Source organism: Nilaparvata lugens, chromosome 12 (assembly GCF_014356525.2).
Source record: "Nilaparvata lugens isolate BPH chromosome 12, ASM1435652v1, whole genome shotgun sequence".
In the NCBI taxonomy this organism is placed as follows: domain Eukaryota; kingdom Metazoa; phylum Arthropoda; class Insecta; order Hemiptera; family Delphacidae; genus Nilaparvata; species Nilaparvata lugens.
Window position 1 is genome coordinate 18,232,210 of NC_052515.1, and position 21,806 is coordinate 18,254,015.

The 21,806-nt window shown below is 44.0% G+C and overlaps 2 protein-coding genes across 2 annotated transcripts; both read left to right on the top strand.

Annotated features, from left to right (window-relative positions):
• Window positions 1-507: 507 nt before the first annotated feature.
• LOC120353925 lies at window positions 508-1,868 on the top strand. The gene is made up of 2 exons (XM_039439469.1): window positions 508-512; window positions 1,058-1,868. Exons 1-2 carry the CDS (start codon window positions 508-510, stop codon window positions 1,866-1,868), a joined length of 816 nt encoding a protein of 271 aa, XP_039295403.1.
• A 10,155-nt stretch (window positions 1,869-12,023) lies between these two features.
• On the top strand, window positions 12,024-18,294 carry LOC120353843. The gene is made up of 3 exons (XM_039439045.1): window positions 12,024-12,121; window positions 14,492-14,584; window positions 16,224-18,294. Exons 1-3 carry the CDS (start codon window positions 12,038-12,040, stop codon window positions 16,515-16,517), a joined length of 471 nt encoding a protein of 156 aa, XP_039294979.1. The 5' UTR covers window positions 12,024-12,037; the 3' UTR covers window positions 16,518-18,294.
• Window positions 18,295-21,806: the final 3,512 nt, after the last annotated feature.

Below are 21,806 nucleotides of genomic sequence, written 5' to 3' on the forward strand. Positions count from 1 at the left end.
AGAGGGCCTTCAAGGCAGGAAACAATTTGGAAGCCCGTGGAAGGAAAGAGTTGGAAAAGACCAAGGATAGTAGCAGACAATCACACGCAAAGATAAGCAAAATTGAAATTCTTTTCCGATTAAGTAAATTAATACGAAGAGAAAGTGACCCGGTGCGTATATTTAAGTATTGGCGCGGCCGGTTTACCGTAGTTATCGTTGGCGTAGGTCAGTTCAGATTAGCTGTTTCGGAATCAAAAGTTACTAACATTCCGTTGTCAAAATAACCAAAAACTCCGGCTACCAAGTATACAATTTACGCCAGTCTATATCTATAGATAGAAACAGAAAGGCCGCTCATCAAATTACCAGCCAGATAAGAGCAAAAGCCTAGTCTCTAGCAAAAACAAGCAGTATTCTCAGTCGCTTGTCAATCAATCTATCACTCTCTCCCTCCTTAATCAGTATACACAAGCACAGACAATCAGAACAGAACACTGCCGAAAAACAGTTTGTCACAGTTTAAAAATGAGGTTAGAAACCCTCAATCGCGAATAAAGTGGATATCACAAGTCTTTACTTACAGTTCACAGGGTCCAAGTGTGATTATAATATTGAACGGCACTATTTGGTTAGTATGATAAAATCTAAAACACTTAATTATTCACTTTAACTGGTAAAATCTCTAATAAATGAAGAGCTACTCATAATGTCAACTTCCCTGTACCTGCGCATGCGCAGTAGTCAGTAGTCAGTCATGCTTGTCTGGCAGACAGTTATTTCCAGCGCTACCTGAGATGTTAGCGGGGAAATGTTCCTTATGGATGAGGAATAGGAGAGAACAGTGGAGACACTGGGACGATTTCCTGAGAGACTTTCGGTCTCGTTACTATCCACCTACTTATGTGGAGGATCTTGAGAATGAAATTCTCGACAGGCGGCAGAAAGAAGGCGAGCTCATAGACGACTATGTTGAGGAGCTGCTAACGCTGATGAGGAGAAGAGGTGGTTTTTCAGAGAGTAGCCAGGTACAGAGATTGTACAAAAATCTTTTACCACGCTACAAGCTCTACATCAGGGAGGCTGAAGTGTACAACACCGATGACTTGCTACACTTAGCGAGACAATATGAACGAATTAAATTCGAGGAGAAGAGTGCTCAACAGAGACAACGAGCTGTGAAGCAGGAGGAGGTGAGGAAGCAGACCAAGCCTCGACAGGAGACTACTACTACACGGCGTCGGAGTGAACAACCTCCAGAAGGCCCCGTGTGTTGGCAGTGCAAGAAGGTGGGACACTGGAGATCAGAGTGTCCGGAGGCTTCACTCTGCTCAAAGTGTGGGAAGCCTCGACCCAATTGTTCCTGTGAGAGAGAGCAGAAGAAGACTTCTGATAAAACAGCAGTGGTTAAAACGAGGCTTCAAATCCAGCTAGAGCCAGAGCTCCAGGATGACAACCGTCTTTTCACTATAGTGAAAATAGGAGACAGACAGTATAGTGCTCTTCTCGACACCGGAGCAGAGTCCAACTATATTAGCTCTAAAGCTTTTAATAGTTTGGAAGCAGTGGAACGAGAGCCTGTGCAGCGCGGCGCTGTTATGGCTAACGGAGCGGCTGCACGACTGCGAGGTGATGTTATAACCAACCTGAAAATTGGCAGAATATCCCTATCAACAACACTCACAACAATGGATGGGCTTTCTCCAGATGTTCTGCTTGGTATGGAGTTTCTTCGTGAGCACCGGGTGAAAATAGACCCCTATTCCCGGTCAGTGGAATGGGATCCTCATCTCGTCAAAAAGCACATTGGAGACGATATTTCCACTCCAAAAGTGGGAAAAGGAGCTGTCAACTCGAGCTGGCTACTGTTAAAACCCAGCCTGACATAGGGAGGTCAAGGAAGCCACCTGGAATTATTCCTGTGAAGAAGCAGGAGAAGAAGAAATTTCCTCAAGTCCAGAAACACGTAGGAGCCGTGTGGAAGACTGGAAAAGAGGAATTTCTTTCTCAGAAAATTTCTCCAGCCCGTGGAAAGTTCATTTGCTGGCACTGTAAACGAGCTGGGCACTGGAGGTTCAACTGTCTGGAAAAGCGGTACCGGAGGCGGAAGAAGGAGGATAATTTTCAGCAAGGAGCTGGAGATAATCGTCAAGTAGTGCAGTCTAGAAGACTGCCGGTGCTGGAAACTACACTCAAAGTAGTTTCAGATGTTGGAGACAAGAATTATAATGCCAACCGGTATTATAATTGGAAAAGGAGGACAAGGAAGGTGAACTCTGGACAGCTAGTCTACAGGAAGGAGTGTCACCTGTCCTCGGGTGCTAATCAGCTTGCCGCGAAGTTAGCGCCGGAATTTTCTGGCCTCTATGAGGTCGAGAAAATGTTGAGTGCCGGTAAGAGGTTTACTGTGCACGAGAAGGGCACCAAGCTCCAGCCACACCTGCCCGAAGATGAGGAAGAGGATGGTGATGGAGAAGTTGCGGAAAAGGTGGACGGTATCCGAGCGGATGGACAGCAGGAGACCGAGCGAGTCCATAGAGGGTCGCTGCCTATCCGGAGGATGGGATACCAGAGAGGTGTCACGCGCCGCCAATAAGGAGGTAAGAGGCGAGAAGGGGTGAATATTATAGAGTTCTATCATATCACAGCTTTAGAGCTATTTCTGATTAATATTTTATCCCATTTAAAATGAGGAAATTAAATTTTGTTATCAAAGACAAAATTGTATAGAAATTGAAGAAAATTAATTCAGAATTATTAGCACGAATTTATCAGCCGAATTTTGAAAATTAATAGCATTAGCACGATTCCGAAAATAATGGAAATATTAAAAGGCTGACATATTATTGTTATTGAAAGAAATTGGTCAATAGTTTTTTAAAAAAGAAACAGCATATTCCGTTTAATTTTTCTCATGAAATAGAGTTCTACTTAAACTAAATGGCAACTCAACCATTACAGTTTAATTAATATAATCAGTCATAAAGCACTGGCTGGATTAAATGGAAAAAAATATTATTGACAAATCAATACGTTTCTTTTGATCTGAAGGCAATCCCAATAATTTCAGATTGAAATTTATTTACAATATTAAGATGTGACCAAGCAAGGATAATCAAGAAAATTTTCTACAGTCTATGACTAGTTAATAACAGCTAAAATCGATTCCAACTAGACTAAATTTTCTTAATCGGTACGTTACCGATATTGTTGTAACCAGGTACAGGTTAACAAACAAAACTTGCAGTAGCTTGTTTTCTACTTGCCATAAATAGTTGATGGCGAAATGAGTGGATAGAGAATATTAGAAAATATTATAGATCAGTATGATCTGACTAATATTTTAACCATGAGGTAATGGTTATAATAATTGAAATCATTTAATGAAGCTGGTGGTAATTGCTTTAATCCGTGTAAAGTGTTACGATGCAGTTAATTAACAGACGTTATTATACTGTGGGATAAAAGTGAATTACGTTGCAATTAATTATTCATGTGGAATGAATAAATTGCGTTTGATTGTGAGTCGAGATGTACTACAATCGGGGGATATTAGCTTCAGATTATGATTTAAATTTCCTAATATTTATCTTGAAAATAAAGTCGGAGGACTTACTATAAATTGGAATAAAATAATTATTATTTCAATTCGAATTAATTCTAAGTTGGATCGAGAAGTTACTTGTGCTGTGCAGATAAGATAAACATTATCTCAACTGGCTAACTGCTATCGCCAAGCTTCTAGTCTGTAGAAGAGAATTACTTCTCCTTTTCAATAACAATTTATAAAATAGAATTCATGTGAATTCTAGTTTTTCCAGATGTCCTACTGCTATTGAGTCAGTCTGAGTTTGATCGTGCTATTGTTAGTTTTGGAATTAGATCACGTCTCGAGAGTGAATCTAATTTTTACTCAGCCTACCATCATGAGTTCATTGACGGTGCATTAATTCATTCAATTATTACTATTTGTGCTGATTGTTGTGATTATTTTTCGGAAAATCAATATTTACTGAGTGTGAATTAATTAACAGCTGTTGTGTCATTATACACACCTTGTGTGAGTAATTACTTTGAAAAAGTAAATTAAGATTTATTTCGGGGTGAAATAAGTCTTGAAGTGAGAAAGAGAGATTGAGCAATAAATGTTCACGGGTTGTGAATTAATTAGCAGATGTTATCTGTTATAATAAACACACTGTCATTTGTATCCAATGGATAGTTACTTTGCATAAGTAAATAATGTGATTGATTTCATTATTGAAATGAACAGTGAGAAGTGGAATATTGAGTTGAAATTTATAGTTTCGATTTTATTATTGTGATATAGTGAGAAGGCTGTAATCCTCATAACAGATCGAAAATGAATTATTATTTCGACCACATTTAATTGTGATATAAAATCGAAATATGTGGTGTAACATCACAACTAGTGGCTTCATGTCAACCATATAATTCAGTATTCCTCATCATATTATCATCTCTCATATTTTATTGTGAACAATAAGTTGCTGATACACTGAACTAACTGAGGGTATCCATCACTCTGACACTTGGCAATTTTCCTGGACTCCAATTCACCTCTATCGACTTCTGCCTTCTGTGAAGTGATACATTGTTGTGTATCACGTTTCTTCTTGAGGATGGGGACTGCAACTTGAGTCTACTTCCTCGACGAGCTCCTGGTATTATTGGAGCTGTATCTCAGCTGACTATTGCTGAGACCTCGACGAGTTCCTGGTCGTGTTAGAGATTCATCCCAGCTGTCTGATGCTGGGAGTGAGGCAGTGTGAAAACACGGCCATGCAGGGCGAAAGCCCGGCACATGCAGTGCGCAAGCACGGCGAAGCAAGGCAGTGTGAAAACACGGCCATGCAGGGCGAAAGCCCGGCACATGCAGTGCGCAAGCACGGCGAAGCAAGGCAGTGTGAAAACACGGCCATGCAGGGCGAAAGCCCGGCACATGCAGTGCGCAAGCACGGCGAAGCAAGGCAGTGTGAAAACACGGCCATGCAGGGCGAAAGCCCGGCTCATTGCAGTGCGGAAGCACGGCGTTTCCCTTGCAATGTTATTTAGGTTCTCGGAACCTGTCTGAGGTGTTGTTCACCTCGTTTTTTTTTGTGCTACCCGCCCCTCCTGGCAGTGCGAGAGCACCGCGACTCTCCTCTGCAGTGCGGAAGCACGGCGTCCTCGGCAGTGTGGAAACATGGCAACTCTGCAGTGCGGGAGCACGGCGTCCTTTTCGCGATGCGAAAGCATAGCGTTCCTGGCAGTGCGGAAGCACGGCGCCCCGGGCAGTGCGAAAGCACGGCGTTCCTTTTGCAGTGCGCAAGCACCGCGTCCTTATTTTTGCAGTGCGAGAGCACGGCGACTCATTGCAGTGCGGAAGCACGGCGTTTCCCTTGCAATGTTATTTAGGTTCCCAGAACCTGTCTGAGGTGTTGTTCACTTCGTTTTTTGTGTTACCCGCCCCTCCTGGCAGTGCGAGAGCACCGCGACTCTCATCTGCAGTGCGGAAGCACGGCGTCCTCGGCAGTGTGGAAACATGGCAACTCTGCAGTGCGGGAGCACGGCGTCCTTTTCGCGATGCGAAAGCATAGCGTTCCTGGCAGTGCGGAAGCACGGCGCCCCGGGCAGTGCGAAAGCACGGCGTTCCTTTTGCAGTGCGCAAGCACCGCGTCCTTATTTTTGCAGTGCGAGAGCACGGCGACTCATTGCAGTGCGGAAGCACGGCGTTCCCTTGCAATGTTATTTAGGTTCCCAGAACCTGTCTGAGGTGTTGTTCACTTCGTTTTTTGTGTTACCCGCCCCTCCTGGCAGTGCGAGAGCACCGCGACTCTCATCTGCAGTGCGGAAGCACGGCGTCCCCGGCAGTGTGGAAACACGGCAACTCTGCAGTGCGGGAGCACGGCGTCCTTTTCGCGATGCGAAAGCATAGCGTTCCTGGCAGTGCGGAAGCACGGCGCCCCGGGCAGTGCGAAAGCACGGCGTTCCTTTTGCAGTGCGCAAGCACCGCGTCCTTATTTTTGCAGTGCGAGAGCACGGCGACTCATTGCAGTGCGGAAGCACGGCGTTTCCCTTGCAATGTTATTTAGGTTCTCAGAACCTGTCTGAGGTATTGTTCACCTCGTTTTTTGTGTTACCCGCCCCTCCTGGCAGTGCGAGAGCACCGCGACTCTCATCTGCAGTGCGGAAGCACGGCGTCCTCGGCAGTGTGGAAACACGGCAACTCTGCAGTGCGGGAGCACGGCGTCCTTTTTTGCGATGCGAAAGCATAGCGTTCCTGGCAGTGCGGAAGCACGGCGCCCTGGGCAGTGCGAAAGCACGGCGTTCCTTTTCCAGTGCGCAAGCACCGCGTCCTTATTTTTGCAGTGCGAGAGCACGGCGACTCATTGCAGTGCGGAAGCACAGCGTTTCCCTTGCAATGTTATTTAGGTCCTCAGAACCTGTCTGAGGTGTTGTTCACCTCGTTTTTTGTGTTACCCACCCCTCCTGGCAGTGCGAGAGCACCGCGACTCTCATCTGCAGTGCGGAAGCACGGCGTCCCCGGCAGTGTGGAAACACGGCAACTCTGCAGTGCGGGAGCACGGCGTCCTTTTCGCGATGCGAAAGCATAGTGTTCCTGGCAGTGCGGAAGCACGGCGCCCAGGGCAGTGCGAAAGCACGGCGTTCCTTTTGCAGTGCGCAAGCACCGCGTCCTTATTTTTGCAGTGCAAGAGCACGGCGACTCATTGCAGTGCGGAAGCACGGCGTTTCCCTTGCAATGTTATTTAGGTCCTCAGAACCTGTCTGAGGTGTTGTTCACCTCGTTTTTTGTGTTACCCACCCCTCCTGGCAGTGCGAGAGCACCGCGACTCTCATCTGCAGTGCGGAAGCACGGCGTCCCCGGCAGTGTGGAAACACGGCAACTCTGCAGTGCGGGAGCACGGCGTCCTTTTCGCGATGCGAAAGCATAGTGTTCCTGGCAGTGCGGAAGCACGGCGCCCAGGGCAGTGCGAAAGCACGGCGTTCCTTTTGCAGTGCGCAAGCACCGCGTCCTTATTTTTGCAGTGCAAGAGCACGGCGACTCATTGCAGTGCGGAAGCACGGCGTTTCCCTTGCAATGTTATTTAGGTTCTCAGAACCTGTCTGAGGTATTGTTCACCTCGTTTTTTTTGTGTTACCCGCCCCTCCTGGCAGTGCGAGAGCACGTCGCTCTCATCTGCAGTGCGGAAGCACGGCGTCCTCGGCAGTGTGGAAACACGGCAACTCTGCAGTGCGGGAGCACGGCGTCCTTTTCGCGATGCGAAAGCATGGCGTTCCTGGCAGTGCGGAAGCACGGCGCCCCGGGCAGTGCGAAAGCACGGCATTCCTTTGGCAGTGCGAAAGCACGGCGCTTCTTGCAGTGCGAAAGCACCGTGTCCTTATTTTTGCAGTGCGAAAGCACGGCGTTCCTTTTGCAGTGCGAAAGCACGGCGTCCCCCATCGCAGTGCGCAAGCACGGCATGCAGGGCGAAAGCCCGGCCCGCAGGGCGAAAGCCCGGCAAAGGTAGTGCGCGAGCTTGACCAAGGCAGTGTGGGAACACTGCAGCCAGATTGCGAGCTCGTCCGAACGTCGTGCGCAAGCATGACACATCGGTCAGTGAGTGTCTGGATTGTCATTACGCGGACGCACACCTTCGCGGTGTGGGAACACCGCGGCAGTGTGAAAACACGGCACACAGTGCGCAAGCACGGCCTGCAGGGCGAAAGCCCGGCGATTTGTTTCTGTGTTTGTGTGTTTCTGTGTTTTTGTGTTTCTGTGTTTTTTTGTGTTTTGTGTTTTTTGTGTGTTTTGTGTGCCCTGTGTTGTCCCTCCTGGCAGTGCGAGAGCACCGCGACTCTTACCTGCAGTGCGACAGCACGGCGTCCTTTTGCAGTGTGAAAACACGGCGACTCGGCAGTGCGAAAGCACGGCGTCCATTTATGTACAGTGCGAAGCACGACACTTCCCGGCAGTTTCCTGCAAGTGTGACACGGCGCTCCCCGGCAGTGCGAAAGCACGGCGCTCTCACCTGCAGTGCGGAAGCACGGCGTCCTGGGCAGTGCGGAAGCACGGCGACTCGGCAGTGCGAAAGCACCGCGTCCTTATTTTTGCAGTGCGAGAGCACGGCGACTCTTTGCAGTGCGGAAGCACGGCGTTTCCCTTGCAATGCTACTTAGGTTCTCAGAACCTGTCTGAGGTGTTGTTCACCTCGTTTTTTTTGTGTTACCCGCCCCTCCTGGCAGTGCGAGAGCACGGCGCTCTCATCTGCAGTGCGGAAGCACGGCGTCCTCGGCAGTGTGGAAACACGGCAACTCTGCAGTGTGGGAGCACGGCGTCCTTTTCGCGATGCGAAAGCATGGCGTTCCTGGCAGTGCAGAAGCACGCCGCCCCGGGCAGTGCGAAAGCACGGCATTCCTTTTGCAGTGCGAAAGCACCGTGTCCTTATTTTTGCAGTGCGAAAGCACGGCGCTTCTTGCAGTGCGAAAGCACGGCGTCCCCTATCGCAGTGCGGAAGCACGGCGGCCTCTTGCAGTGTGCAAACACGGCGTCCCCCATTGCAGTGCGGAAGCACGGCGGTCCTTTGCAGTGCGAAAGCACGGCGCTTCTTGCAGTGTGAAAGCACGGCGTCCCCCATCGCAGTGCGGAAGCACGGCGGCCTCTTGCAGTGTGCAAACACGGCGTCCCCCATTGCAGGGCGGAATCACGGCGGTCCTTTGCAGTGCGAAAGCACGGCGCTTCTTGCAGTGCGAAAGCACGGCGTCCCCCATCGCAGTGCGGAAGCACGGCGGCCTCTTGCAGTGTGCAAACACGGCGTCCCCCATTGCAGTGCGGAAGCACGGCGGTCCTTTGCAGTGCGAAAGCACGGTGCTTCTTGCAGTGCGAAAGCACGGCGTCCCCCATCGCAGTGCGGAAGCACGGCGGTCTCTTGCAGTGTGCGAACACGGCGTCTCAACGCAGTGCGAAAGCACGGCGGTCCTTTGCAGTGCGAAAGCACGGTGCTTCTTGCAGTGCGAAAGCACGGCGTCCCCCATCGCAGTGCGGAAGCACGGCGGTCTCTTGCAGTGTGCGAACACGGCGTCTCAACGCAGTGCGAAAGCACGGCGCAGGTCTTCAAGATCTTTTCTGAAGCTAGGCCTAGGATCTGGCCGGGTAGCTTGCTCATTTCTTCAGATGGTGCCGACGCATCACCACCGGTTGGCGAGGAACCAACCTGGCGCCCAGTTTATGTTCGGTCTATGTTGATCGGCCGAGAGGCGGCAGAATGTACTCAGGCCTTCCATCCTCACCCCCCCCTCTCCTCCCCCTCTCTTTTCTCCCCCCCCCTTCCCTTAGTAGGAACAGTGTGTCACGATGTATATCGTAACTAGAGAAAGGAATTGAATTTAGGGCTCATTTATTCGACGCTCGGCTATCTTTCATAGAATCTGAGGGGTCAACGTTCAAGCCAGCCACTGGCCTACCGCTCAGCGATGCTGCGCATCCTCTCTCCCCTCCCTCTCGGTCACTGAGGGAGGCTCGAGAAAGGCCAGCAGGAGGCAGTCGAGTTCGGAGAGCCAAGTCGAGCGGTCGAGAGAGGTGAGAAGGAAGCAGCGAGCAGCTAGCAACGTCACAGTATGCCTTGTACTAAGTGAACTCCGATTTCTTCAGCGACCGGGAGTTGTGTCGAAGCTAAAGTCGATTAGCCTCTCACACAGTGAACTCCACTGCTCTACACTCGTTTGGGCGAGTGTTGAACGACATTTAACCTGTTTAGACGACGGGTTGCCAGTTTCGACCAACAACAACACGTCAGGTTTGGTCGAAACCTGACTCCCCATTGGTAGGCCACCAGTGGGACATCGAGGCGAGAAAGGACATCTGGGAAGGGGTGGAAAAGCCTTTCCCGCAACTCCGCAGCCGATCCGGACCCCAGGAGGACAGCTGGTGCCCGGCAAGTAGGACTTAGGAAAGTCCAGAGTGCTGGCCGCCGCAGCGCACTAGTCCAGTGCGGGATCGCAAGAGGACGTCCGGGAAGGTGTGGAAAAGCCTTTCCCGCAACTCCGCGGCCGATCCGGACCCCAGGAGGACAGCTGGTGCCCGGCAAGTAGGACTTAGGAAAGTCCAGAGTGCTGGCCGCCGCAGCGCACTAGTCCAGTGCGGGATCGCAAGAGGACGTCCGGGAAGGGTGGAAAAGCCTTTCCCGCAACTCCGCGGCCGATCCGGACCCCAGGAGGACAGCTGGTGCCCGGCAAGTAGGACTTAGGAAAGTCCAGAGTGCTGGCCGCCGCAGCGCACTAGTCCAGTGCGGGATCGCAAGAGGACGTCCGGGAAGGTGAGGAAAAGCCTTTCCCGCAACTCCGCGGCCGATCCGGACCCCAGGAGGACAGCTGGTGCCCGGCAAGTGGGACTTAGGAAAGTCCAGAGTGCTGGCCGCCGCAGCGCACTAATCCAGTGCGGGATCGAGAAAGGACATCTGGGAAGGTGTGGAAAAACCTTTCCCGCAACTCCGCGGCCGATCCGGACCCCAGGAGGACAGCTGGTGCCCGGCAAGTGGGACTTAGGAAAGTCCAGAGTGCTGGCCGCCGCAGCGCACTAATCCAGTGCGGATCGAGAAAGGACATCTGGGAAGGTGTGGAAAAACCTTTCCCGCAACTCCGCGCCGATCCGGACCCCAGGAGGACAGCTGGTGCCCGGCAAGTAGGACTTAGGAAAGTCCAGAGTGCTGGCCGCCGCAGCGCACTAGTCCAGTGCGGGATCGCAAGAGGACGTCCGGGAAGGTGAGGAAAAGCCTTTCCCGCAACTCCGCGGCCGATCCGGACCCCAGGAGGACAGCTGGTGCCCGGCAAGTGGGACTTAGGAAAGTCCAGAGTGCTGGCCGCCGCAGCGCACTAATCCAGTGCGGGATCGAGAAAGGACATCTGGGAAGGTGTGGAAAAACCTTTCCCGCAACTCCGCGGCCGATCCGGACCCCAGGAGGACAGCTGGTGCCCGGCAAGTGGGACTTAGGAAAGTCCAGAGTGCTGGCCGCCGCAGCGCACTAATCCAGTGCGGGATCGAGAAAGGACATCTGGGAAGGTGTGGAAAAACCTTTCCCGCAACTCCGCGGCCGATCCGGACCCCAGGAGGACAGCTGGTGCTCGGCAAGTGGGACTTAGGAAAGTCCGGAGCGCGAGCCGCCGCAGCGCACTGATCCAGTGCGGAACCGAAAGAGGACCTCTGGGAAGGCCAGGGAAGGCCTTTACCAGAGCTCCGCGACCAACCCGGACCCCGGGAAGACACCCGGTGCCCAGGGACTAAGACTTAGTCCCGACACGAAGCCCTTTTTCACGACTGACACCGCAAAGTTCCTATTCCTTTCATTCCGCGACCAACCCTGTTTGGCAGTGCGAAAGCACGGCCCCTCTTCCCTAAAAGAGGGAAACGTTTCTCCAAAGCACTCAAAACCCTGTTTCAACCCCCAACCCGAACGAGGGTGGTTGACGGACGCCCCACCAAGACTCCCGTCCCCTGCCGCGGCCCTCCCCAGTCGCCGACTGAGTTTAGCCGGCCCAGAGCGACACTGGGAACTCTGATAGAGAAAGGTGTGGGCAAAAATCTACTCAGACCATGAAAACATTACATTTCTAATCGCCACTGATGAAAATGAACTCTTGCCGTTCGAAAGTAATTCAGTCAGTAGGTGAACAAATTTGCTTATTTACTATTTTCTTATTCAAATTTAACTACGATTATATCTAGTTTCAGTGACAAACCATTCGTTTCAAGTTTACTTCTTTTGGTTCTTAAGCTGAAAAAACCTATTAAAATGCAGTTCATTCATTGATGATTCATGAAGTTCTGAGAGCAGTACACATTATATAATTTGTTCATACGGTACTGTTAAAATCGTTGAAGAAGTAATACTTTTACAAGCAAGATATGACAAAAGTCCTTTATCACGGAGTTGAGAGTACTTTTCATCCTAGGTGTACAAATAACTATTAGACTAGTTTAAAAGGCTCTCTTTCGCTCTCTTTAGCCTGCTAAAAGTTGAAATCTGATGAAACTTATTTTTTCAGGAAACTTTCAGCTGACATGGAAGCCACCAGAGCAGCCTTAGAAAACGAACATAAACTACAAATTTTACAAATGCAGACAATCAGTGCGTTATGGAATAAGGTAATACAATGTTTTTAATTGATGCAAATAATTGATAATCTGAATCGTTAGAAAATTTGATTCTCAAATTAGAAATGTGCGATTCCAAAGGACATGACGAAATTAAAGTGTTCTTAGGACAAATACTTGGATTATACTTTAAATTAGTGAGATTTACTAGAAACTGTGGGCATTTCTTTTACTCATAAATAATATCAATGGTCATAATTTAACTATTGCTGAGAGTTTAAAGAGAATATCAAAATAGGCACTTCCAAAAAATAAAATAAAGCTGTGATTTTGTTTGCTGAGGATGATTCCCACATGAGCTCTAGGTTTGTGCATGGGTAATGAGACGAATGATGATGAGTCATGAGTGAACCTACAGCTTTAAGTGGGTTCCGAACCACTAGGATGCGATTTTAAGCTCATAAATGGTATTTAAGAGTTCGGCTCCAAAATTGTTTCTAATTCTGTGAGATTTAGTTATTCATGATATCTATTCTTGATTGAAGATTTATTTGTTTTTTTGAAGTGTCAATTTGTTATTTCAATAATAATAATAGGTGATTGTACCTTAGCCTACATTCTGATCTGTACTGTAGTATAAATTTGAGAAGGGACAGTTTTGGGCATGAGCCTGTTTTGTCTTCTCAAATAAGTGTAATAATTGTACATGACTGAATGAATAAATAAATTGGTCACTCTTACAATGAGAGTAGCAGGCGCATAGAGCTTATCTTATCGATAGCTTATCAATGGCGGCCACGATATCAAGTCGCCTCCCAAGCAAATAGAAGTGGTTTTCCAATGTTGCAGCCTCACCTTCCAATCTCATTAAATTCAAGCCAGAGGCTGTTTATTCAAGTTATTTTCAAAACTTATCAGTCACAAACTGGTATGTATATTTCCTTATTCAGTGTATATATTATCATGGTGAATCTTTATCAAGGTTAGACAAAAACTTTCATGATATTTTGTACCTTTTATTTCTGAATAATTTTGAAGATTCTTTTCAATTGAGATTCCCTAACTGTCGTACGTGACTACAGTTGTTGATAAGCTCTTTTAGTATTCAGTAATCAGTATTAAACAGTATTTTAACTTCAGTATTTCAACGGAAAACATTCTAAAAATAATTAGTTCCAGTATAGACACAAAACTTCTGTATTACTTCTGGGTAAGACACCAAACGTATCTGTATCTTATAGTAACATAATTCCAGTGTACTCAGTAAAATTTTTTGGGTATATTTATTCAAAGTAATCCAAAATGGAATCGGCATGTAGAGTAAACAATCCAATATGGCCCGCCGCAAAGTAGACTCACGTTAATCCACGAAAAGCAACCCACGCCGTGGGAAGTTTTGTAAACCATTTCTATAGAATTATTCATAATCAATCAGCTGACAAGTGGATCATTCATTGCATGTATTACACAGATGTCTAGAGAAACCTAGCAATGGTTTACAAAACATTCCACGGCGTGGGTTGCTCTTCGTGGTCTACTTTGCGGCGGGCCTTAGTCACCAGAGGTATTTTCATGTTAAGTAAGTTGAAAGAAAAAGTATCATTGAGATTATTTTTGAAAGTATATTTTAGCTATGCTCATTCTCATCTACTGTATGGCACTATATTATGGACAAATTGCAGTTATTCTGAATTCCATTTGCTTAAAAAAAGAATAATTAGAATGATAGATAGATAGATAGATATATGTTACGTCTGGTTGGCCTCAACGGCGTCAGACAAGTCAAAGTGCTAGCAAAGGCGAGACACTAATAATTTTTCATGAAATTTATATCTAGTATATAATTACTATTTGTCTTTGACTATGATTTGTATTGTACCTTCTCTGACTCACTGTAAACCTTTGTTCATTAGATTGGGGATCATGAGCCTGCCTAGTATTTTCATATTTGATTGTCTGCTATTTGTCAAGTCAAACTTTAATTTATTCTCCACTCATGAAAACATACTTTCATACAACACACGCAATAAATCAAATCTGAGGAACGAATACTGCTCTTACAGAGCAAGCCATATGAGTTTTATGACTTTTTCAATTAAATTATACAACCATTCACCACAAAATATTCGTGGCTTAACTGATAAGGAATTCAAAATGAAAATCAAGAAGTTTTTAATAAAAGTGTTTTTATAATGCGACTAAATATTTCAATAAATGTAATTTTGACCTGGATTGTATGTAATTGTTGATATTTTATTGCGAAGTGGTGTCTGTTATTTTGTCGACTATTTTCGACTTTGTAATATCTTGTATTATTACGTGGCCGATACAAATTGTAAAGTGTTCGTTCATCTGTGGCGATGAAATTATTTGAATTTGAATTTATCTTATAAATAAATATCTTTTTGTGAACATTTGTAGGTGGTGAGTCTGCAGCCTTACCCAAAAGAAGAGCCTGGTGGAGTTGGCGACGTCAAAGATTTGGCCGAAACTTGTTTGAGGTTGAATAATCAGGTGAGTCATGCCAATCTCTAACATTTCAAATTATCTATTCAACCAGAAATTCATTTCTCACAGAGTTTACTCACCATCATCTATTGACTCATAGTTATAAGTATTAAATACTTTCCATTACGAACTGCTTGTTAATACACACTTTCTCAATACTTCAAATACGACATAAATAAACAAAACAAATGAATAAATTTTGACATAACAGTAGACATTTTATGAATAATAGTGATTATATATGTTTCTACCTTCTTTGTTAGGGCTATTCTTAATTATCAAGAAAAAAATGACATCACTGTTAATAGTATTTCAAGTCACAAGGACGGGAAGGGCTCTTTTTGCAGGCGAGAATGATGTTTCTAGTCGAGGCGTTAGCCGAGACTAGAATTTCATTCGAGCACTGCAAAAGACATTCTCGTCCAAGTAACTTACACTATTTTTTGTCATAATAATCTAGAAAATAATAATTTAATTTAATATAATAAAATAATTTAATATAATAAAATAATTTAATATAAATTTAATAATTTCCGAGAAACGGAAAACATTACCTGCTTGTACTGACATTACTACATGCATTCTATAAACATAACCACAAGTTAGTTTCGAATCAGGAATTTCTTGATTGTAGTTGACAAAACTCCACCTGGAGTGCTAAAAGGCGGTTTTCGTACCAGTTTTGCTGTTCCAAATTTGGAACCAGGAAACATACTCGACTGTAAAGAAAACATATGATTTTATTACAGTCTAGTATGCTGTAATGAGAATCATATGTCTATTTGTCCTACAATCAGCTGTTTACCGGCTTGATTTCATGGATGTAAAACAGCTGAAATTGAATGACTATGACAAAAATCTTTTAACATACATAAGTCAATAATTCTCATTTCTCAAATACCTACATATACACATATTAAGTCTTCTTATCCACGCACAAGCTTGAAACTCATGTGGGCATCACCCTCATAGAAAATAATATAGAAAGAAAAAATTGTATGCATACTTCCAGTAAATTTCAAGAGGTTATTGATTGTACACATGTGCTTTGATTTACATTGTTGAATGAATGATTATAAATATCCTGTACTATTTTTTTAGTCATGGAATAAAACAAATATAGTACCCTTTTTATATCATTAGTAATAGTGTCGAGTGACCTGGCTAGCTCAGGTCTGTTGTCAGAGTTTTCAGGTCGCACCTCTGACATGACTTAACGACTGCTTTTAAGTAGCCGGGACCGACGTATCTGAAACACGGTAGTGGACCGAGAAAAATATCTTGCCCGTGTCGGGATTCGAACCCGGGCCTCTGGTTTACAAAGCAACTCAACTAAGGCCACTAACTATTATTACGACTACGAGTAGGCCTAATTATTCAATCATAAAATAAAAATAATAAAGTAGGTACCTTTTTAATATCACACATTTTAATTTGTAATAACCAACACGAAAACTTTCTTATAATTTATTTATGGTTTTTTTTATTGTTTTAAGAAGTTTATGAGTTATTTTTTTTAAAAGAAAATGTTGTCTTGCGATATGAAAGGGTACTATATTAGTTTTATTTTATGATTGAATAATTAGGCCTACTCTTAGATGCAGTGGTGCCACCAATGATGATGGTTGATTTGTTGGTTTGGCAGGTGCAACAACTGCAGGAATCGATGCAGGAGGTGTTGCGCTGTGTGAGCCCGGGAGGAGGCAACGTTGCCAACAACAGCAGCAGCAGTGTTGCCGCGTCCGGCTGCATCAGCACTCAGACTGAGATCGTGGCAGTTCACACGCCACAGGAGGGGGACACCTCCCGCTTCCCCTTCCAGCGGCCTTCTACACTGCCCCTCCCGCCCCACCAGCTCACCAACTATGCCGACACTCTGGTCGATGACGTCATCAAGACCACGGTCGCTCACAATAGTCAGGATGCCGCCGGATCCTAGAAGGATGGTAGGCTGCAAGCACAAGTCTCTCAATTTTGTTACCTCATAGAATTAATTCAATTGGGAGAGTGAAAATTAATGTTTAAATCTGAGGATGTAATTGAAGTTGGGAGAAAAAGTGTTGAGTTTTTGTTAGAGGGTTAGTCATAGAGAAAAGATAGCACAAGAAAATATCCTACGGTATAAAGTGTTTATGTTCCAAATTTCAATATTAACTCAAGCCGATAGTCCGTCCCAGTAGTTATTTTTTGTGAAGCTATGTAACGCTGGTAGTCTCCCATACTGTGGCGTTTTTACACGTTCGCTCGGAGAAAACAGTAACTTTAGACAGTAGTCGGCTTGGGTTAACAAAAATCGGTTAACAAAAAAATTTTCAATTGAATTTAATTTATTTATTTGCCAAAAACAAAATTCAAAAAAATATAAGCTATTGCACTTAACTAAAATACATACATAATAAAGGAACTGCTAATTTATTCGATAAGAAATTATATCCTTATTTTATCCGAAATAATAATTATTAAATGAAGATTTGGAGCATAAACGACCTATACCATGGGTTCTTATGCTATCTTTTGTCTATGGTTAAGTTGGCTTAAATAATTGAAAAAGTAATGAATTTGTTGATGTAAGAGTTAGTGGACGTAGGAGATTCGCAGGGTTTTAGTTGTTTGTAATTAAGGGAAGAGCTTGTGTGGATCGTAGGAAATGAAACCAAAAAATTGTAACTATGCCTTGAATGCTATGCAATCTGAAATTCCACTTGATGTTAATGATAGAAGTTTTGAAATTGATAAACAGATGGGGATTTGCTATTAGATGGTTTGAGTTTAATTGAACTTGAAGTGCCGTTTGTACAGTAGGCCTATCGTTTAAACGGAATCTCAGCTTAAACCGATCAAATCATGTCTAGTTTCGTTTGCAATGTGATTAATTTTGATATTAAACCACCAGCTGATTGAATTCAGTTTGTGCTTTCACTGTGCAGACGGCCCTCAATAAAATAAGTTGAGACTAGCTGATCAAATATTGGAGTTCCCAGATAGATAGTGTGGAAGCTTTGCTATCTCATACAAGTCAAATGTATTAAATGTGATATCGCTTTATCATTTAACGCCAGCAGTATTGCCTTATTAAATATATTCAGGCACATCAGTTTTCATGAGAGAGTCACGATTTCATTCAATCTGACAACGCTGCTATTTGGTCGGCTGGAAGCTCAAGTCACAATTATTTTAACAATAGAATTAAAATATATAAATAAATAATTAATCATAGTCCTGGGTTAATATTAATTTAGATAGTAGTCATTGCTGCTCTCACGCTTCTCCATAACATTCTTCCTCTTCGAGTCATAACCATAGAATACATTCAATTGGGACATTGAAGTTGTTGAATTTTAAGATATACTTGAAGTTCGTAAGAAAAGTTCGTGATATTCATATTCGAATATTAGATATATATTTATATTTACTGTAAAACTCCTAACCCAATTCGGTAGAAGAGTATTTTAAAAATATAGCAAGTCTCTTTCAATATTCTCATTACTACACAGTGTCCAAACTCATGATATTTCTCGGTTTATATAGACATTCTAGAAAAAAGGATTGAAATAAAGATAAAATTAATGTCGGTTGAACATTCAAATAATGACAAATCTAGCAGAAATGACAAAACACAAAGACATGCAACAAAACATTATTCTGAACTATCGCAAAGAACTGATGAGTTGGATTCCAGCAGAGAGAGCAATTATTCTGATAATTATTCCAAGTGATTCAAGGATGAATCTCATAAGAAACATAGGAGACATCTGTACTTGAAACTGACCGAAAGAGCCCTCAAGAATTAAAACACGATGGTTATGCTGAAACTATGCAAGTTGAAGGACCAAGTAGTGAATTGGAGGACATAAATGAAGATAAAGAAGATATGTCTGAAACTATAAAGACTGATAGTTTAGAAGTAGTATTAATTCCACAAAAACTGCTCAAGGATTAGAAAAGAGTCGGACTAAATCAGTTAAGAACTTCGAGAACACAAAATCCAAAAGTGAAACAACTAATAACAATAAAATCCGATAGATCTCACAAGCACCATAGTTCTTCAAATAGAAGCAGCCACCATATTAAGACAAATAGAGATGACCAAACGAATGTTGATGGAAATGAATCAATATCACACCCTTCACAAGACAGCCAGCTGGATTGCAATATGGAGCATACAGACCACAGCACTACTGTGCAGCGAATAACTAAATCATTAGTTTAAATTTCCATGGATTACGATTTAGAAACAGACTATAGAGTAACTACACCAGCACTTGAAACTAGAGACGTTGAATCAAAAGCTGAAGAACAAGAATTTGAAAGAACACCACAGAAACCGGGAATTGAAACAGTGGAGACAAAAGTGCGAACGGCGCACACTCGTGGCGGTGGTGCAGAAATGAAGTTGGGTGCAGTAAATCGACCGCATCCCAAGCTAAATCCATCACAAACGTTGATGCTGTGCTTCCATAAAGCCAGCACCCTTATCAGAACAAGCAGTAGGTGCAAAGACTTGCATCGCACACGTTCCGAATGTTGATTTATTGCTCAACGGCAAAAAGATATCATTAGTGGACTGGCAGCAAGAAATGCCGGTCCTTTAACTGAAACTGCATCTGCTACGTCCTCGAACAATAGTTCCTTCCTAGCTGCTCCGGGGCCCACACCGTTGATTGCACAGGTCCCAGCTTGCTCGGTACCGGTCTTGCTACGACACACTTACATTCACAAGCTTCATGAATTGAACTGTCAACGGTTTCTCCGGAAAAAGTGAAAGAAACCGAAATAACGGCAGAACGAGAAATTGCCTAAGCGCAAAAGTTGCCTCATGCGTACCGAAATAGAGTGGCCAATTCGTCGCAAAAGATAAAAGAGAAATCCCAAGTGTATTGATAGGGATGCTTATTGAGAAGGTAAACGGAAATAGTCTAACCATGCTTCATTATACGTTCGGGTGGCCGCTGTTTGACTGTTTTTGAAATATAAATCATGACCGACCATTACCACTATTCCATTAGAAATCTCAGGTCTTATCAGCTTTGCGAGAGTGAAAGTTATGTACAATGAAAGTAGTCGAAGACTCACCAAACCAAAGAAAACATTATTAATCTGCGGCAAGCAACTGACAGTAGATGAAAAAAGTACAGTATAGAAAAATACTGTATGTATTACATGGATAATAAACTAAGAATGAAAAAGCTTGGTGGCACCAGATAGTTCTACTGGGCTTGCTGTAATCAAAATGATCCGTCTGTGGTAGCTGAATTCTACACCAGAGGCAAGGTCAACTACGAACGAATGCCTGGTTTTGTTGAAATGTCGTCTTGCCTAGAACCGAAGTTTTTCCGGGCGATTTTGCCTTTTATTGCTCGATGTGCTACATAAATAGGACAATGAAGTGACGGGCGTGATGGTTTTCAATCAAGAGAGACTGATTGTCTAAGACACATACTACAAACCACCTCTTCAATTTTGGATTACTGCACTCGTATCTCAGGGGTTGAAGAGAAACAACAAACTAGTATGAGACAAACACTGAAATACGTTGAGAAAGACTTGATGAAAATGTTCAACGAGAGGACAATGCTCATCGGTCACGGCATCAGTAACGACTTGATGGCCTATGACGATCATACACACGAACATTGTGGCTACTTCATTGGTATTTAGGCCTACGCAAAGCAAATCTGATGAAGAAGCTGCGCGATCTCACGCTGGAGATTCGGACAGGACGATGCACCCTGCATAAGATGCGTTCACCGCTCTTCATCTTATTATTCACAACATCAAACACTACTGCAAAGTCTATAAACCAAGAAATATCATTAAATTATATTCTGTGAAGCAATAAGAAGATTGAAAAACACTTACTACATTTCAAAATATTTTTCTATCGCATTATGTTGATGGGAATTAAACAGCAAATTTACATTCATATCTAATATCAACATATAAATTATCAATAAGTTTTCTCCTAGTTTTCATTCACTAATTGAAGTTGTTTGCTTTTTGTCCAAAAAATTGTCATATGAATTATTCTTTGCCAAATTAAGTTGAAAGGAGTTCAACGGTAAATAAATTTACCACCCTCTTTACACCTACCCAACATTCTTTTCATAAAATAACGTTAATCTTTTTTCTAGATCATCTAGCTGATTTCTACTTCTATTCACAAATCCCACCCCTATTTTCACAAGTTTCAACACTACTCACGAACTTCAAGTTTTTCTACAAATGAAATATCCAAATTAAATGTATTCTATTAATAAGATAATAATTGTGTCTTGTGCTTCAAGACGACCGACTGCTGACGTCAGCAATATCACATTGAATGCATTCAGTCAAATGTGTTCGCGTCAGTTCACAGTATCCAATCTTACGGTATTTCTTGGCTTGTAGACTTTACACCATCTTTGATTTTTTTAATCATAAGATCAAGAGCAGCCAGCGCATCTTATGCAGGGTGCACCGTCCTATCCAAAATCTCTAGCGTGAGATCGCGAAGCTTCTTTTGTATTCATCGGATTTGCTATGCGGAAATACCAATGAAGTATCCACAATGTTTGGGTGTATGATATTCAAGGCCTTTTAGTTATTACCAAAGCCAGGACCGATGAGGATTGTCCTCTCGTTGAATATTTTCATCAAGTTTTTCTGAATGAAAGACTTTTGCTCATACCATTTAGGTATTTCTCTTTATATCCCCATGAAACGTGTGCTGTAATCCAAAATTGGGGAAAACGGCTTGCATACAGTATGTGGCGCAGTCAATCTGTCTCACATGATTGACAACCGTCACGCGCGACCATTCATTGTCCTATGTTGTGTAGCACATCTAGCAATAATTAGCAAAATCGCCAGGAAAAGGTTTGGTCCTAGGGCAAGACGACATTTCAACAAAACCAGGCATTCGTTCGTAGTTGACCTTGCCTATGGTATGGAATTCAGCTACCACAGACGGATCATTTTGATTACAACAAGCCCAGGAGAACTCTCTGGTGCCACCAAGCTTCTACATTCTTAGTTTGTTGTCCATGTAATGCATACAGTATTTTTCTACACTGTAGTTTTTTCATCTGCTGTCAGTTGCTTGCCGCAGATTAATAATGTTTTCTTTGGTTTGCTGAATCTTTGACTACTTTCATTCTCGCAAAGCTGAGAATATCTGAGATTTCTTATGAAATTCCGGCGTTGTTATGGTCGGTCACGATAAATTTCAAGAAACAGTCTGCAACCCGTA

What these genes read in the sequence shown, in the direction of transcription:
- LOC120353843 (XM_039439045.1), top strand. Translation starts at nt 12,038, where the DNA reads ATGGAAGCCACCAGAGCAGCCTTAGAAAACGAACATAAACTACAAATT. An exon ending in TCAGTGCGTTATGGAATAAG is followed by an intron (nt 12,122 to 14,491) that starts GTAATACAATGT and finishes GAACATTTGTAG; the next exon opens with GTGGTGAGTCTGCAGCCTTA. An exon ending in GTTTGAGGTTGAATAATCAG is followed by an intron (nt 14,585 to 16,223) that starts GTGAGTCATGCC and finishes TTGGTTTGGCAG; the next exon opens with GTGCAACAACTGCAGGAATC.